General features: G+C 32.2%; 1 protein-coding gene across 2 annotated transcripts; it reads right to left on the reverse strand.

The window, feature by feature from the left end:
• Positions 1-431: 431 nt before the first annotated feature.
• Positions 432-19070, reverse strand: LOC111687579 (CD109 antigen-like). 2 transcript variants are annotated; one of them, XM_046945050.1, is made up of 8 exons: positions 18894-19070; positions 10779-12101; positions 10457-10718; positions 10127-10394; positions 9895-10039; positions 1890-2967; positions 1154-1672; positions 432-1084 (listed from the first exon to the last, which is right to left on the reverse strand). In XM_046945050.1, the coding sequence occupies exons 1-8, from the start codon at positions 18956-18958 to the stop codon at positions 515-517; spliced, it is 4230 nt and encodes a 1409-aa protein (XP_046801006.1). In that variant the 5' UTR covers positions 18959-19070; the 3' UTR covers positions 432-514. The 2 variants fall into 2 exon arrangements, with proteins under 2 accessions (XP_046801006.1, XP_046801005.1); XM_046945049.1 differs by lacking the exon at positions 9895-10039 and adding an exon at positions 3690-3867 and having other exon boundaries at positions 18894-19068.
• Positions 19071-19896: the final 826 nt, after the last annotated feature.

Consider the following 19896-nt stretch of genomic DNA (forward strand, 5'->3'; position numbering starts at 1 on the left):
AGTTCGATTAAAAAACATTAACACGCGCCGCTCGTCGCTCAAATTTTTGAAAAAAATGCAAATTTTTGGCCATAAAGCTAACATATGAAGCAATAACTCCAGAATGGCAAATAATAGAAACAAATTTAGTACCTCAAGACTTTTGGATGTGGACCTTGTATGGGAGCTATGACTAATAATGAACATATCCGGGAAAAATTTGATGTGTGCATAAAACATATTGAAACATAGAAACATGAAATTTGGTATGTAAAGCCCGAAGTGGCCTTGAAACTATAAATGAGGATTTGTTGAATCTTTTTTATACTCTCCACCACCATCAGAGGGTATACATATATAAGGGTCTGTTTATATTTACACAAAATATATTAAATGTGCCATAAAAAAATTTTAGATTTTTTAATCAAAAATTAAAAAAAAAAAATTGATGATTGCTCATATATATTAATATTTTATATATATTTATTTAGTTTTTAATTTGTTAATATTTATTCCATTAATATTTTGATATTATTTATGCCTTTTTATTGGCATCTTTATTTTCACAGCCTTTGCCACATTTACCCTCTTCGCAAATATCGCACAACGATGACTTGACTTCATAGTAAACAGTGGCGCGTTGATCGGCATTATAGTAGTCATACATGGTGATAGCGGCGGGCTTTTGCTTGGCCACGGCGTGAGTCTTCTCGGCATTAACATTGAAGCAAACCTCTTCACCAGCCGTTAGATAATCGAAATAGATAATAATAACTGTATCGAAATTTTTGGTTTCAACACGTTGTACTTGCTTGGTTTGATATATGGTATCGAACTTATCGGTATCGGCAGTAAAACCAGATGGTAGATATATTTCCATAATGGCCATATTAGATTCTTTTAAATCACTATTAGCGCCGGGTACAAACTCAGTGCAAACATCCAATTGTAATAAACTGGGATAATCGGTTGATTGAATTGTGTGCTTAATGCTGAAACTAGGTTTGTCATCTTTGATGGCTAAATTATAACGATAAGATAATTGTACCAGTGATGAACCTTCACCATTGGCTTCCAATGTTATTTGACGGGAGGATTTGGGAAGCTATAAAAGAACAAGAAAGGTATATACATAAGTGGTATAACAAGTTACTATTAATCTTGTAATGCTTACCACATGAGTTTGAAAAATCAATGAATTTTCCTGATCTACCGAAAAACTACCCTTTGTGGTTTCTTTTCCCTCTTCATCGAGAGCCTTAAAACTAATCGTCATTTTACCATCCCCACCAGCAATATACTTCTCAGCAAATTTGATTAGAGCTTGTAGACCCACAACTGTGGCTTGTGTTGAATCGAAACCACCATTACCATTACGTTTACTGATCAACCATTTAATAATGGGTAAAAGTTTTTCTGTTGGTTCAGTGTATACATAAGCTTCCAATATATACGCGGTTATTTCAATATCATCGTTATGATCCTTTGACGATTTGGTCCACCATTTAAGACCATTTTCTTCATGAGCTAATTTTTCTAATTTTTCCATTAGCTTGTCAGCACTAGGATGTTTTATTTTCTTTAGGACCACCATTGCCAGGCCAAGAGCATAGATATCGCTTTCCTTTTCAATATTATCCAACAAATATCTAACACCTTTCACGACTTCTGATTTGTATTTTATAAAATAGTCCTAGAAGATAAATGGAAAATAATCAATATTTTAGATGAAATATAAAAAGTATAATATTCAGATTATAACAAATACTAATAAAGTCGCATTTCGACCCCTCAAAATTCAACATTTTTCATACAAAATAGATAAATGAGAAAAAAAGAAAATAAGTGAAAAAATCAAAAGTTTTCCCCCCAAACACTCGAGCTGGATCCGCGTCAGTACTAATACTTACCATGTCTTCAAAAAAGGGCAATAAAGCAAAAGCCGTAAAACCAACATCATTCTGATGAGCTGGATAGAATAAACGTCCAGTTTGTTTAAATTGACCATTCTCCAATTGAGTTGATATAACATATTGTAATGCTTGATCAATGACATCCGAATCAATGGTTATATATTTTTTAGCCTGTAGAAAGGAACGTGCCACGTAAGCGGTAAGCCAACTATTTGGTGCATTGCTTCCCTCACCGAAAGCACTATAAGCACCATTTTTATGTTTATAGTTCAATTCACGTTGATAACCAACTTCCATATAATTTTTAGCTTTTTGAACCACAGTCGGCATCTCACGTTTAGTGGCATCCAAATAGTGTAAAACCAAAATATTAGGCACAAAGTTAACCATATTCTGTTCACCACAACCATAGGGTTTACGCACTAATTTATCAATATTCTTAATGGTGGGACCTAAAATATCGCCAACCACAGAAAATTCCAAATATTCCGAATCCAAAACAGCTTCTTTGGGTATAGCAGTCTCAAACGTTTTCCTGATAGGTTCCTTAGAGGGAGTTATAAAAATGGCTTGATTTTCATATTGTGTCACACCTTCTGGTTCTACTTTCAGTTTTTGATGTATAGCATCACCAGCCAAGTGTGTTACAGCCTTAATTTTCAAAGTAATTTCTCCCACCTTATTGGGGCGGATCATAAAAGACAAACTTTTACCACTATTAGAGGGCACAGTTACTCTTTTAACACGTTGCTTCTCCTCCAAAACTAATTCCTCAGTTTCATTGGAAACTTCAGTGAAATCATATTCATCATCGGTATTTTCCATGGTAACTTCAGCATCTAAAGCTTTATCCATATAATTGAAGACTACTACGGGTATGGATATAACTTCACCACGCTTAACGGAATATGGCAAATTAGTGCTTAAAAAGAAGGGTTGGAAAACATCAATTTTTGTAGGATTTGTCACCATGCCAAAGCCGGTTTTATCGTTTATAGAGAAACCGGTCACTACCCAAGAAGTAATGGTATCGGGTATGTTTTTGGTAAAAGTAGCCAAACCATTTTTGTCGGTGCTAAATAGAGATGTTAAGGAAATCAGGATTAAAAGAAAATGAAATATATTATATTTTTTATATAAAAATATTTAATTACAAAAATATTTAAATAATTACAATACAAAAAGCTTTATATTTACAGAAATTAATATGATTTGTGAAATTAGCATGCGAGCAATATAAAATTTGTTATTTGTCTCCAAGCGATGAAAGCAAACAGCTGATTATGATAAATAACCGATAAAAATTAGTGATGACACTCTCTTCTCTCTCACTAATACTTCAGAAATTGTTGAGTCCAAATCTGGACTAAAGAACATTATTCTGCTTTTCGGATGAACATTACAAGATAAACAAGAACAATATTTAGATGTATGATAACAATAAAATATAGATGTATGATAAATTGGTGGGTCTAAGGACTAGTCTTTCGACTTGTCGTGAACTAGTATATTGAATAGTATATCGACTTTCTGAACTAGTTTATAAAACGGTCTACGAACTAATCGGCGAACTTTTCCATGATCTACAAACTAGTTATATAGACCAGTTTATAAACGAGATTACAAACTAGTCCATGGATTAGTCTAGAGTTTAAGTTATTAAATAATGGTCTATGTTGCTAGTAAATGTTTAAATGGGCCACTGAGTATTAATTTCGAATCCCATTTCTGTATACATTACAATATTAATCCCACTTCGTTATTTCAGACTACACACATAGAATACAATGAAATTACTTATTTAGTTTATCAAAAATCCAAACTTCTTCGAATTTGCTACGAATAGGAGTTTTCGAATAGTCTTGTTTAATTTTCGATACATTTTCGGTAGATACTGCGGACGATCCAAAATGTGTTGTATAATAATCAGATGATCCTCCAAATCTTAATTCATAATCCTCATAATCGTAATTAACTAAAAGAAAAGAATAATAAAAAGAAGTTAGAGTGCTATATTCGGCTGAGCCGAATTTTAAATACCCTCCACCAGATATTCTAATATTAATACTTTTTTTTATTGATCAAATATTTTTAGAAATGAGTTTTCTCAAATATGTTCAACATTACAATAGACTATGTTTTAAGGTATTTTTGAGTATAATTTTTATCTTTAGTTTTAATTTTCTTCTTTTAGATTAAACTTAAGACTTTATTATATATATAATTGAGATTTTGAATGATCTTTCATATTTTTAAAGTATTTTTAAATCAGGTTTTAAGAATGTTTTTTGGTTCATTATTATAGAAAACTTAAAGAATACTTTTTTAAAAACGAAAAAATACCAAAAAGTTCCCTTTTATGTGTTCTCACCTAATTCCGAATCTACATAATCAATTTCATGTTCGTAGGTTCAATTTTATAGAGATTAAAAAAGTACCTTTTGAAAAACGAAAAAGTACCAAAAAGTTCTCTGATATTCATGTCTCTATGTTCAATATTATAGAAAATTCAAAAAGTACCTTTTGTGGAACGAAAAAGTACCAAAAAATCTCCGGGCTTTATATTCTTAATTTCAAAGTACCAAAAAGTCACCTTTCATAGGTTCTCACATAGTTCAGACTCTACATATTTAATTTCATGTTTCTAGGTTCAATATTACAGAAAATTCAAAAAGTACCTTTTGTAGAACGAAAAAGTAAAAGTGTTCTTGTCTAATCCGAGTTCTATATTCTTAACTTCATGTTTCTAAGTTCATTATTATAGAAAGTTCAAAAAGTACCTTTTGAGAAACAAAAAAGTTCCCTCTTATTGCTTCTAACTTCAGCCAGGCTCCACATACTTAATTTCATGTTTCTAACCTATAACAACACACCAGTGCTGCTCTCGCTCTTCTACTCTTGCTCTGCTGCTCTCGCTCTGCATTGTTTTTATAAACAGAGTACAATAATAAAATTTTCGATTTTATCGATTATGTATTTTGTTTTTGTTTTTTGCAATTTCTGTTTAAGTGTGAATAAAAAAATCTGAATTTTTGATGAAATTTTCAAAGGTTGTCTCGAATTTTTAAAGATTCGGTTCTCGCCGATATTTGAGGTCCTCTGAAAACTCATTTCAATAAACATACAGACGGACAGACAGACGGGCAGATAGACGGACATGTCTTAATCGACTGCGCTATCTATAAGGATCCAGAATATATATACTTTATAGGGTCTGAAAATTATATTATAGAAATTACAAACGGAATGACAAACTTATATATACCCTTCTCACGAAGCTGAAGGGTACAAAAATTAATGTGTGTTTGTAGGTATTTATGTTTGTTTGGACTTTACAGACGGCTGAACCGATTTTCTTGAAATTATAACATTGTCTTCCTGTGTGTTTGGAAGGAACTATAGACTACTTTTTACTTTAAGTGGGAGGCGTGTCACGCCCACATAAAAACTTAGTATTAAAAGTCCTACATATATCTCAGAAAGTACAAATTTTGTATTGACATTTTTGACATCCATAAGATTGTTTTTTTTTTGGAAAAAATGGGTGGAATGGCTATAGTGGGCGTGGCTTAAATCCTGCAATTTGCAATAACAACTAATTGGAGTTGTTGTTTGTCTGGAAAACTAATGGACTTAAAATCTTCAAATTTTGCACGAAGGAGGTATGACCAAGGATGGACCGATCGTGAAAAAATATTGAAATAACATTTATGTGTACAAAAATAGTATTTATGCCAAATATTTTATGGGTATCATAAAAGGGTGCTTTGATCAATTATGGACCAATAGGAAAAAAATTCACAGTATTATTTCTCTGCATATGAGCAATACTTGTATATCTTAATTTAATAATGAGTTATGTGCCTTTAAGTAATTTTCGGGAAGGGGACCTTGTATGGGAACTATGACAAATTGTGAACCGTAATATTTTTGTGCATATGAGCAATACATGTACAAAATTTTATATGGATATCTTAATTTTGTAATGAGTTATGCGCGTTTAAATGATTTTTGTGAAGGGTCCTTGTATTGGAGCTACGATCAGCTATACCGATCGAAAAAAAAAATCATAGTAATATTACTTTATTTGAGAGCAGTGCTTGTATCGGTGCTGTTGCCATCTCAATAGGATATATTGATACATGCTGCGCGACAATTTGTCGTGGCAATTACTGAAATTAATTGGCTTTGGAAATTCCTATTTCCTTTGTTACATTGATCGGTTCATAAAAGAGGGATCCTGATCCATTTTCTTGGATATGTCTCTAGGTGCTGTTGCCAAAACAACAGAGCCATCTCAGTAATTTGGTTGCGCGAGGTTAAGGTTAATTCCAGTGCGGAATGGATCAATATGATGGAGATTGCATTTTGAATAATGCACTTCTTTCATGACATCATAAGAGTTACTGAAGATTGATTTCACTTGATGTTGGACTCGTCACCCCCTTTTATTGACTTTAGACCAGTGATTGCTTTTTCCTTGTCGGGGTACGCATTGGGGATTTAATCCTATGCGGCCTGTCATTCCGCAACGGGAAGATTAGATTGCTCGAGTACTTCAACAAAGTGCTTGTACAAGGACCGGACATCCATGTACAAAAATTGCTACCTGAGTTCTTCTTTAAGGAATTCAGGAACGCAGGTGTAGACCGTCTCTAGTCTACACAGTGGGTGAAAAAGACCACCGTGAGATAAGGCCGTCAAGGCAGATGCTCACGTTAATCTTTCGGCATTCATTTGTACCTTGCCTTAGATATACATATTTAGGCAGTTTATTGTTGAATAAAATTGTGGAAATTTAAGTGAAATTTTGATGGAGGCTTTTCATAGGGGTCATATGAGGGCCATCAAGTCTAGTTTAAACTTGGGTTTTGCAGCTTTTTGTCGAGATATGAGTATATTAAACATAAGGTGAAATAATGGACCGATGTAAACCATTTTAAACATGCTTCGTCTACGGTATCATAAAGATCATGTGCTAAATTTCATTGAATTATCTTCAAAATTGCGACCTGTACTTTGATTTCAAGGTTTACAAGCCCTATTCGGGGGTTCAGTTGTTTGGGTCTAGGTGAAATAATGGACCGATCTTAACCCTATTTTCAATAATCTTCGTCCCTGGGACAATAGAAGATCAGGTGCCAAATTTCATTGAATAATCTTCAAAATTGCGACCTGTAGTTTGATCACAAGGTTTACATGGACGGGCACAAACCCAATATTTTTGTCCTTTGTCCAAAAAAGGCAAATGTATCAAATTTCATGCAATTTTACATTCAAGTTTACATGGACAGTCAGTCAGCCCGATAGATGGTTAGGATAGAAATTAAGCCGATCTTTATAAAACATATTGTTGGGAATTCATTTTCTGAAGGGGACTTGATATAGAGGAAAAGGTTAAATAAGGCCCGATCATTACGAAAATCAAAAATTTTGTTTATAATTATCTCAAACTTAATTATACTGATTTTTAGAAAGATAGTAGTATATGTGACATAGTTATGATCTAAAAGGCCCAATTTGGTAGGTCCGGTTGTATGGGGGCTAGAGTCAAAAATGATCCGATCCTCACAAGATTTAATGTCGGAAATTTTGTTTATATAAAACTTATTTGAGCCAAATTTCATTACGATACTAGTATTTAAAAGTGAATTTTGGTTTTTGGTTTCCAACTCATTTTCTGAAGGAGACTTTGTATGGGACTAGAGTGAAATGAGGCCCGTCTATGACAAAAATTTACAGAGTTTGAATATATTAAACTTAGTTGTGCCAGTTTTCGGCAAGATAAATTCGTCCTGTTATTTAGGGGGGCTATAGTAAAAATTCGTTCGATCCTTATAAGATTCAATGTCGGTAGTCATGTTTATATAAAACTTATGATGGTGAAAAATGTCATTGTGATATTAGTTTTATAATATTCTTAAAACATATATAGCACGATTTTGATAAGAGTGATTTCGGCATTTAGTGTTAGATTTAATTAAAAGAATCCAATGCAAATGCTCTTTTAAACATGCAATTAAAAATTATAAATGTAAATCATAAAATTTAATGGAATTGTTATTATTAACACGTTCACAAAATTGTTTAAGTTGATTATTCGTTGAGTGTCGTACATATTTATATTGTATAGATCTAATTTTCTGTAAATACTTTTCGATCCTTTGTTCTATACTGGAACTAAATGACATTATATTTACACTAGAATAACTAAGTGATGCAAATTGCGGTTGTGGTAGTCTAAAAGCATGAGATCCACTTCTGTATTGTAAAGTTATATGGTTACTAATAGGCATAGGTTGAAAGTGGTTATAGTATGGATGATCTGAAAAAATTTATATTAATATAGACTATGTATTAATGTGATTGATTCTATGGGGCATAAGTTATGAGGTCAATTATGGATCGATCGTCTTAAAATTTTATAGAGTGACAGCAAGTCTAGTCTATATTCTAGGCGATAGTCTAGTTTAAAGTCTAGTCTATAGCCTAGGCTATAGTTTAGTCTATAGTCTTGTCTATGTTCTAGACAATAGTCTACAGTTTTATTGGCGCTCTGGCCGACTTTCTGTCCGTTTGTAAACCTTTTGTTAAACGTCAATTATCAAGATATTTTGATGAAATGTTGACTAAAAGTGTTTTTTGTCCCAATCCTATTGGAATTGTTAAAATCAATCCATTATTTCACTTAACTCCCATATCAGAACTTTCGACTTGTTTTGTTCATAACTACTCAAATTACATAAAATACCAGTGTCTCTTCAGAAATCGGAACAACCAAGTTTATAAAAACGTATATCATGTCATTGCTGATTATTTTAATTGAATCAAGCCCCCATAAAAACTGCATTTTAAAACATGTCTTAAACATCCATTTTACGAGAATCGGCCTATTATTGACCCTTAATGTCTTAAAATATACAAATTCGTGAGAATCTGTTCTATTTCTTATGGATAATTTTCTGTTTTTTCTGCAATTAAAATTTAAGATATTTAGACGATTCAGGAATTGAGGTTTTCATATATGTATGACCATTATTACCTATGTAATTCGATTAATATTAATTTACAATATTATTAATATCACCTAATATCACCTGATTAGTATCTCATGTATTTTCATAACGAGGCTATGTCGAATCTAATATACCAACCATTCAACCGTACGCCGTAAAAGGAATATACTTTTATAAACATCCGGGTGATATTACTCATCAAATTTATTGAAGAGGAAGGGTGGATTATTGACCATTTTTTATAAATTTTTCATATTTCTTTTATACCGATCTTATTTTATATAAAACATGTTAACATCGAATATTAGTTCCTGACACTTTCAGCATTAAATTCGGTAGCAAGATTTACGTTCCTATAAAAAATTCTCAGGTTTTGGTTCGTAGGAAACGTACTTATGTCAAATTTCATCTCTACACACGTACTTTTAAGCCAATAATGAGCGATAAAGTGGGTCAATTATGGACCGGTCCTCATAAAATTTCTATCTATATCTATCTATTTATCTATCTATCTATCTATATATCTATCTATCTATCTATCTATCTATCTGTCTATCTATCAATCTATCTATATATATATATATATATATATATATATATAATATATATATATATATATATATATATATATATATATAATATAATATATATATATATATATATATAATATATATATTATATAATATATATATATATATATATATATATATATATATATATATTATATTATATATATATATATATATATATATATATCTATCTATCTATCTGTCTATATATCTATCTATCTATCTATCTATCTATCTATCTATCTATCTATTTATCTATCTATCTATCTATCTATCTATCTATCTATCTATCTATCTATCTATCTATCTATCAGATAACGTAGGTCCACACTTCGGTAGGTCCACATGTTTAGCTCGAAAATATAATTTCAGTAAATATTATATAGTAAAAACTAATAATATACATCTTTAACCAACCTATTAATAACCTTGTAGATCCATATATCGAAAAAATCTTCACGTGTAATTAAATTTAACACACTATCAGCTTCAGTTTCTTTAATATCGTTAGAACTTCCAAATCTATTTTCCAATAATTCTTCAATATCGTGATCATTTATATCTTGGGTAACGGGATATTTCATAGCAAATTATTATGCAGATAAGAATTGTTAAAAGTCTAAAAATACTAATAATATGCAAAACTTACATTGGGAATAAGGATAATTGGCATTGGTTTGAGTGATTAATCCTGATGATCTACCCGGATAGGTGCCGTAGCCCTTGATATCAGGAGTCGAAGTAACGTAAGAATTTAAATCGTTAATTATTTTCTCCGAATCTAAATCATTGCCAGATTTCAGCAAAAGCACACTTTGATCAATACCCAAAAGACCCACAAATGATTCTGGATCAGTTTTAATATTCAATTTAACCTCTTCGCCGGGTTTAACTTGTTTTGGAGCAGTGATTTCAATCTAAAATAATACCAAATAAGTTTAAACTTTTTCTTTAAGATTTCTTCTCTTAATTTACAAACCTTATTCTGAAATTCTTTATGGAAATTAAGTCTCATTTCTTTAAACTTTAAATCACCCTCAAGTACAAAATAAACATATAAATGTGATTCGGGTACCATTTCAAATGTGGGTTTAAATTTAATTTCATGAGACTTGCTATTTTCGGGTACTTTAACATATTCCTGTTTAATAATATTGCCACGAGCGACAATAGCGTAGACATAATAGGGAATATTTTGGTTAGATTTAACATCGATTACAACATCTTGATCTAGTTGAAATCTGAAGAAAGGGAAACATTTGTAAGTGATGACCTATTGAAGTTAAAAATCCGCTACTTACATTTCAGTTTTCTTGACTAATTTTAAAGGACCCACATCCTCTTCACCATATTTAATTTCTATGTTATCTGTAATTCTACCCATTAAACCAGAAAGATATTTAGTTCGATCGGCATATATCAATCTTACATTGTAATAATAATCAACCTTGGGAAGAGTCACCTTAAACAACACCATACCATTTTTATCGAGTTCACTGGTATACACACACTCTACTGAATCTTCTTTCTCATTGTAGAACATACTGTCTTTTCCAATCGAAAGCTTGGCCATATGTTTGCCATCCTGAACCGGTGAACCGTCAAGATTTTTGACAAAAGCTTTCAATTCGAAAGTTTTATTGACGACATAATCATAAACTTTTTCCGGTACTTCAATGACGTAACGTGAGCGATGTAAGTTTACCGAAGCGGTTTTATTTTGTTTATTGCCAGTGTATTCTTCTGTCATGGTGGCAAAGATATTGATGGGCGGTGTGGTGGAGTAATTACCATAGCCGCTATTAAAATTAGGTTTCTCCAAACCGAGGTCTTTCCGTAAATCAAATTCAACATGACCTTTGCCATCTACCTTGATAGTTTTCTGCGTTTTAAGTTTTCCATATTGTGCATCTATGGCAATGGTAGCTTGACCCTTGACCGGTTGACCATATGTGTATTTGGAACGTATTGTAATTTTCAGGGGGATATCATAGGCAATATCCTTTGCTGTCTCTATATCAACGCTAAATTTGGGCAACACATATTTGTCAACATGAAATTTCTTTTCAGTTTTAGTATCATCTTCATTGGGGCTCAAGTTAACCTCCATAATCCATTCACCTAAAACTGGTTGGTCGGATAATTGAAATTCTCCCGTATAGACACCCTTCGTTAATTGAATATCTTTGATTTGCTTAACAAAGTTACCAGCACCATCTTTAAAACCTAACGTCAAGGGTTGTTCTAATTTTGCTGGTCTTGTGTTTTCATCTAATACAACAATACGATATTGTATTAAATCTCCCGGCTTGTAGACCGCCTTATCAGTTTGTATATATGTTTTGGGTTTTTTATTTTTAAAATTCAATTCGGTAGAGTTTTTGAATATTAAACCTTTAATACCCTCCGATTCTAATTGATATTTGCCCGATTTTAAATTAGGTATTTCGAAGTTTACGACTTCGGTATGAGAGGGCGAGATTTCGACGGTTTTTTCTTCATTGTATGATGGTCCCTTTATGGCTACTTTAATTGTAGCCGGTTCTGAGTTTTCATGCAGAGTAACACTGACAGAGTAATCAAGATGAGATTGTATTGTGCCAGGGGCCACAATGGAATAAAAACTGTAAATAGAAGTAATAAAAAATGTATTATTATATATTCTTGATTTTTAATGTATATCTATGTATACAGGAATCTGAGAAGAAAATACAAATACAAAATTTTCATGCTTTATTTGCAAAATTAGTTAATCTCTTATTTATAAAAGATAAGAGATTACATGGATTCAGCCTTTGACGAACAATTAAAATCGAGCAGGAAAGAAGGTCTAGAGGTAAACCCGCAAATATCGAATTGGTACTTTTTACAAGAGTAATTATAAATCAAACTTTCAACCACATCGAATATATAATAGAAATTCGCAAGTTTTAAAGGTATTCAAAAATCTGGGCGTAATTTTAGACTATAAGATCCCGAGGTTACGTTAGGTTAAATATAGAAGTCAGCTACTACAAAAACAGCTCACTTGGGTTCATTTAAGTTCGTCTAACCGGTTTCATTTATGAAGCATTTGTTATTCTTCAAACTTGATATTCATTTGATATTCTTCAAACCTATCCCAGAAAGCTTCTTCATGCCTGACAAGAAGGGAGCACCAAAGTGATATTCTCTGCTTTTAGTAGATGTAGAGCAATTGCAGATTACATGCGATATTGTATGATCTTCTTCCCCATTATGAAAGCTTCTACAGTAGTCATTATACACAAGGCTTAGTCCCTTGGCGTGAGTGTATATGACACAGTGTCCTTTAAGTAGGAAGTAATACAAGTGCATCATATAGAGACCAAATAGACCTCGAGATCTAACAAGTGGTTTCACCGATCTACCTAATTTGAACTTTCCGATTCAGTTCATTAAGAACAGGTTTCTTACAGTTCGTAAAAGAGATATTAGTAAAGGCGTCGGATTCTTTTACATCTAACATCGCGCCATTTATGGCTAATTCATACGCAACACAGTTACACTGACATTTATTCTGACCAAGAACACATATTAGCGTTATCCTTTGGGTTTGACTACTGCCTTGAAAATTCTAGTTTGTACCAACATCCTTCTTGTGTGTATAGATAGCCAAATTGATCTTATTAACCCAGTCCTGTATATAGGATAGTTAGACTTTATGTGCCTTCTATTCTTGTATCTTACACACAGGTAATTTTTGTATATGATTCCCCCGGTCTATGTACAAGCATATTACTCAAGTACTCGAGCTATGCAATATCTTGCATTGTAGCCCCATGGAGGAACAGGTATCATGAGTCAAGCTCAATTAAACCCCGACAAAAAAGAGGCAATCACTGGTTAGAGACGATAGAAGGGTCCAACAACTCGGACCCATGTCAAATCATTCCAATGAAATGTTAAGCATACATTTGATCATCATCAGTTTAAAGTCCGTCAGACTAAATATACTAATAGCAATTGCAATACACCAAGATGAGATCTATTATCAAGGCAACATGCCCCGGGGGCAACCTACAGTGACGATTAAAAATCTTTTACGGGTAATAACTGGTACTGTGTTCTTCGATTGAACTTGGTCACTTTATGAATTAAATATTGTGATATAAAGCCCCACATACTAACATTGAAATGTATAATTAGACCTTGCAATTTTTATACCCACCATCAAAAAAAAAAAATGGTCATTCCGTTTGTAGCACACCGAAATGTTGATATAAAGAAAAAGTTGTAAAAGTATATATATTCTTGGTCCTTATTAAATCCTAAGACGATCTAGTCATGTCTGTCACTCTGTTTCATGCTGTTTGAGCTACAGAATTGAAATTTTCTAGAAATATTCTATAGGCCGGGTTTGTTTGGTATTGAAAATGGACAATATCGGTCTACGTTTTCGGATAGCCTATTCGGATAGCATACAAGTGACTCCCCGAAAAATGGCTTTAACGGGCATATCTGCTTTAAAAGTACGAGTATAGCAATGAAATATGACAAAAATATGTTTCGTATAATCCAAAATTTCCCTAACAAATTTAATGAGGATTGGTCCATAGTAATGTATGGCTTGAAAGTACGAGTATAGAAAAACAAATTCGACATAAGAAAGTTTCTTATAGCCAGAACCTCTCTACTGACTTTTATGAGATTCTGCATTTGATTGACCCCCACATAAGCACCCCTTCTGAAAATAACTGTCAAGCTCATTACTGGCTTAGAAATACGAGAAAAGCCATGAAATTCGACACACTCTAGCTTGCCTTTAAACCTCAGTGTTACCAGCACTGTCGTTAAAAATATTTTCTCGTAGGTCATCCGGTAAGTGATAGTGTTTTTCTTTCCCCTTCTAAGAGAATGTCTGAAACATATTTCTGGAGCAACCTATTTATTTTTTAAGGGATTCAAGAAAATTTCTTTGCATTAGAAAATCTTGACAATAGACAACACTGTTACCGGCCGGCTTTTTCTTATTTGTTTTAAGAAGATTAAAGCAAAACAAACTAGGCAAATTACCGGTTTTTTTAAAATCCATTCTACGAAAATTAAACAAAAAAGTAAATCCAAAGTTTTTGACGTAATTAATGTTTAGTGTAGCTCATAAAATTATATATTCAAAATAATTCACATCTGTTATCTGCCAGGTATGGAAAATTAACATTATTGCAAAATAAAATACATTTAAAAACAATAAATGATACCTATATTGATTTTTCATTCCAAAATAGTGGTTTTAGGAAACCTCCTCCTATTTAATGATATTGAAATACTTTCTATTAAAGATTACTACCCCCATACAAAGTCCGCTTTCTGAAATTGACTTTAAAGCTCATAACTGTCTTAAAAATTGCGGTATAGTGACGAAATTGGTTATAAACAAGTTAAACCAAATTTGACATGAATTGTTTCATTATTGATACAGCCCCCCATATAAAGTCCCCTTACAAAATGATTTTAACGCTCATTACTGGCTTAAAAATACAAGTATTGCGGTGAAATTCGATATAAATAAGTTATATAAAAACCAGAATTTGTTGAGGATCGGTCCATAATTATTTTAAAGCTCATGGTTGAATTGAAAATACGAGAACAACAATTAAATTCGAAATAAATAAATGTTATAAAAACGAAAATCAGACTATGAAATTTTATTAGGATCGATCGATCTTACAGAAAACCAGTTCATGGTTGTTTTAGGGCCAATCATTAGTTGAAGATTAGGGATTAAATATAAATAATCATCAATGAAATTTGCCACATGATCTTTTATGGTAACGACGAAGCCTATTGAAAACAGTTAACATTGGTCCAATATTTCACATAGGTAACATACAACTGAACCCTTCAAATAGGGCTTTTAGAATCGTAAATATTTTTAATATACTCGTATCTCGACAAAAAGCTGCAAAACCAAGTTCTATACTAGTTTTGATGACCCTGATGAAATTTATAATTATAGGGCCTCATTTGACTCTTGCCCCTATAAAAAGCCCCCATCAAAATTTTACTTAAATATCCACAGTTTTATTAAACAGTAAATGGCTTTAGTATATCTGAGGCAAGGTACAATTCAACTTAAATGCTTTATTATGAAAACTAAATCTTATTTAATTCGTATACAGGTGTAGGATATTATATGGTCGGCCTTCTTTCTTGTTATACCCTACACCACTATAGTGGGGAGGGTATTATACGTTTGTGCTGATGTTTGTAACATACAAATATATTGGTCCAATACCCACCTTAAAGTATACCGATCGATTCAGAAACATTTTTTGAGTCGATTAAGACATGTCCGTCCGTCCGTCTGTTCGGCTGGCTGGCTGTCTATGTAAACCTTGTGCGCAAGGTACAGGCCGCAATTTTCAAAATAATTTGATGAAATTTGGACCAAGCATGTTTTTGGGCACAGGGACGAAGCCTATTGAAAATGGTTGAAATCGGTACATTATTTCACCTAGCCCCCATACAACCGCACCTCCCGATTTGAACTTTTTATACCATAATTACATCAAATATTCTGCTATTTCTCTAAATATTGGCACAAATAAGTTTTATATAAGTATAAATGACACAGCAGATTTTCGTAAGGATAGGCCCTTATTTGACCCTAGCCCCCATACAAACCCCCCTTCAAAATAAAATGCTTAAATATTTTGGAATTATGGTAATATTCAACATAAAAGTTTCTTTATAAAATATAAAAATTTTATAAAAAGTTAAAATTTTAAAAATATACTCATAGTGTAGGGTATTATATGTTCGGCCATGCCCGACTATACCTTTCTACTTGTTTTCATATTACATTTACAATTGTCTTCATCTTTTTTTAAAACATGCATTTTTTTGATAACAAACAGTGACGTTTTCTGTTGTTTTGTATGGCAATACTGTTCGGTTTGATTTTGAACTCAAAAATATCAATGACCTGGTTCACACGTGAAAAATTTTTTTGGGAAACTTTTGATTTTTGTGTGTGAGAGAAAGAAATATCAACCATCACTTTCTCTCACACACAAATTTAAAAGTTTCTCGACAAAAGTTTCCTAGTGTAAAATAGGTCAAAGGGGATTAACATCATAAATTTTCCCGGCTTTTCTGAAAATATGTTTTAAAAATTAAGCAAAAATTTCAATATTTTTCCGGTTTTAATATATTTTGTTATATCTTAATAACAAAGCAAAAAAAAAAAACCCGGTATTTTCGGCATCCAGATGTCATCTCTCTAGTTTAGGGAATTGTGTATGTTTGTATTTAAAAGATTTTTTCTTATTAATTAAATATTGGAAATTATTTTAATTATCAAGTTTGAACTTTAGTTGATTTATGATTTGAACTTAAAGTTGACTGGCTACTTTATCAGAAACAGCTGAAACACCAAGAAGAAACAAAAAATTAATTAGAATTAAAATTTATGCTCTTTGGGGAATAACCAGTTTTGACCTTCGGTATTACCTTAACTGATAACACATTTCTCTTAGACAAAACAACAAAATGTCAACGCATAAAAAATTTAGCACACTTTTTAAATCTCCCAAAAATTAACATTTACTGTCGGTATCTCTAAGTACGAAAGAACATTATCTTTCTTACAAATATATTGAATACAGCTAATAACTACCTGTTTCACAAGGGTTAATTATTGACCGTTTTTATAAACACCATCAAAAAAGATGGGGGTATATTGATTTTGTCATTCCGTTTGTAACACATCGAAATATTGGTCTTAGACCCACAAAGCGTTAAAATAATTTTCTGAAGAAGACCTTATATAGGGGTGGTAGGGTCAATTATGGACCGATCCACATCAGGGATGGAAAAAGAGATTTTGTTTCAGTATCAAAAATATTTCGGAGAGTACTTTTTTGGATCTCAAAGTACTTAGGTTAGGTTGATAGGAGGATGTGTACTACATCAAATCCGAAAAAATGCACCTAGGATACAATCGGGCCTGTTGTCCGCTCTTTATTATGAAAAAAATAACTGAATGAATTATTCCAATCAGTGTTAGTCAGGAATGTTATTTCCGGAATAACATCACTTCCAAGATACTTGGATCTATCTTCGACGAATGCCAGGCAGTGAGAAAGAAAGTGTTCCAGGGTTTCACTGTCCTCTCCACATGCTCTATATACGTCTGAATCCGCATGTCCAATTTTGCATAAATGTGCTCTCATCAGGGACACCCCATAGGATTTTCGTAGTTCTACCCACTGTTTCATTATTCCAAGAGGTCTTATGGGATTCTCTCATCCATATTTTAGTTCAGCTTTTGTTGCGTCGAATGGTTTTGCGTTTGTCAGTTTAACTGCCTTGAGCTCCCTTCCCTTTAAAGCTATTACATTCGCTCTTTCGTTACAGACCACTCCCGAGTGGACTGGTACCCATATTATGTGAACCTAGCCTCTGGGAGAGTATTCAGTCAAAGCTTTCGTACAATCCAAAGTACAATTTTTTTTTGCTAAAAGTTTTTAATTTCTGAAATATGTTTATACATTTTAAAGTTGGAATGGGCGTTATATGTTGATATGGTGTCCGTCCCTCAATTTTAACACCTTTGATATAATTTGATGAAGTTTTCCCAGGAAATGCATGGTATCTCATACAAATATTACCACGAAATTGTACTTTGTAAAATGTTATATTTAAAGCACTCATGGCGCGTTTTCTCAAAACTCAGGACATAATATCTCAGATTCCAGATGTGATGGAGAATATGAAGTAATATTCATATACCACTAAAGTGGTGTAGGGTAGAAAAATTATTTTACCAGACAGATCTACTACCGGTTAAACGATAATCGGATATTGAGATTGTAGCCCTGAAAGTATCAAATAAGACTCGGGAGTATCACGGTACTTTTGCACATCAAATAGTATCAAAAAATGTACCATCGTACCAATTTTGCCATGCCTGATCCACATAAAATTTGTTAGAGAGGTTTTGGATCATAAGAGATTCCTCTCAAACTTCATTACTATACTAGTATTTTTAATCCAGTAATGAACATTATAGTCATTTCTTGAAGAAAATCTTATATGGAAGTAGGGTCAATTATGGACCGAATTCTTTTTTTTTTTTCTTAAGTCAAAGTCATTTTCTGAAGAGGACCTTATATAGGGGTGGTAGGGTCAATTATGGACCGATTCACATAAAATTTGGTAAAAGGTTTTGAATCATAAGAAACTTGTGTGAAATTTCATTGCTATACTAGTTATTTTAAGCCAGTAATTAGCTAGTATGACCCGATTCACATAAAACTTAATCAAAAGATTTTGGCCCGCATGAAACCTATTTGTTAATCGCTTTACTCGAATTTTTTAACAATTAAATAAAAAAATCCTAATTTATGTTCGAGAAAAGTATTATTTTAATATTTTAATAATAACAAACTTACCCCCTTGCATTAACAAATATTAAAATTTGTAAAAATATTAAAACGGAACTTAATGTTCGCCTCATGACTTTTTGTTTAATTTCCAATTTTTTTTTAAATTAATTAACACTTGTAATTATTTTTAGTTATTTGTTTTTAAATTTTGTTATATTTAATTAAAATATTTATTAAAAAAAAACACTTCAATAAAATAAATAAAACGACTCGCAACCGACCGGCTGGTTGTAAATCGTTAGTTCTTTAGCGTCAGATCCAAACTGAACTTGAGTTGAACTACAACTGAGTTTTGTTTGTTATACAACGAGATAATTATTTGAAAGAATATGATTTTTTTGTAGTTTTCTTTATTGATTCTAGAGACTAATCTAGTCACTTAATACGCTCTTTATATTTTTTTGTATCTCTATCTGAAGTTGTAAACACAATTAAGCGACAGGCGGCATGTTATAATGTATACTTATTAAACGGAATGACCTGATGGTAATAATTAGCGAATGGATTCTTCGAATTTTGCACGAACAACTTTGACATCCAAGAGAATATTTTTAAACAAAATGGGCGGAATGGCTATAGTGGGCGTGGTACCTCTATATTAAGAAAATAATAAATCAGTATATCTCAGAATATATAATAATTAGAGTCCTCTTTAGTTTCAATATGATTGTTTAGTATAGAAAGTGGGCTCACTAGCAGTAGGGGGCGTGGCACCTCCTATATTAATGCAATACAAAAATTCGTTTATCTAGAAAACTAATGGAGTTAAAAGCTACAAATTTAGCACGAGAAACTTTAGCATCCATGTAAAATATTTTGAGTAATAAATATATCAGAACAAACCCAATACACCCTCCCCACTAAGGTGGTGTATGTAAGTAAGTTCAGACGATTGTTAAACATTTTGTGAATGTGTAAAACGGCTATTAGAAACCATAAAAAGGGAACTTTTTTGTATTTCAAAACCCATAAAGGGAAAAGTACTTTTTAAGTTTTTCTATAACAATGA

The sequence above is a fragment of the Lucilia cuprina genome, chromosome 2 (assembly GCF_022045245.1).
Source record: "Lucilia cuprina isolate Lc7/37 chromosome 2, ASM2204524v1, whole genome shotgun sequence".
Lineage (NCBI taxonomy): Eukaryota > Metazoa > Arthropoda > Insecta > Diptera > Calliphoridae > Lucilia > Lucilia cuprina.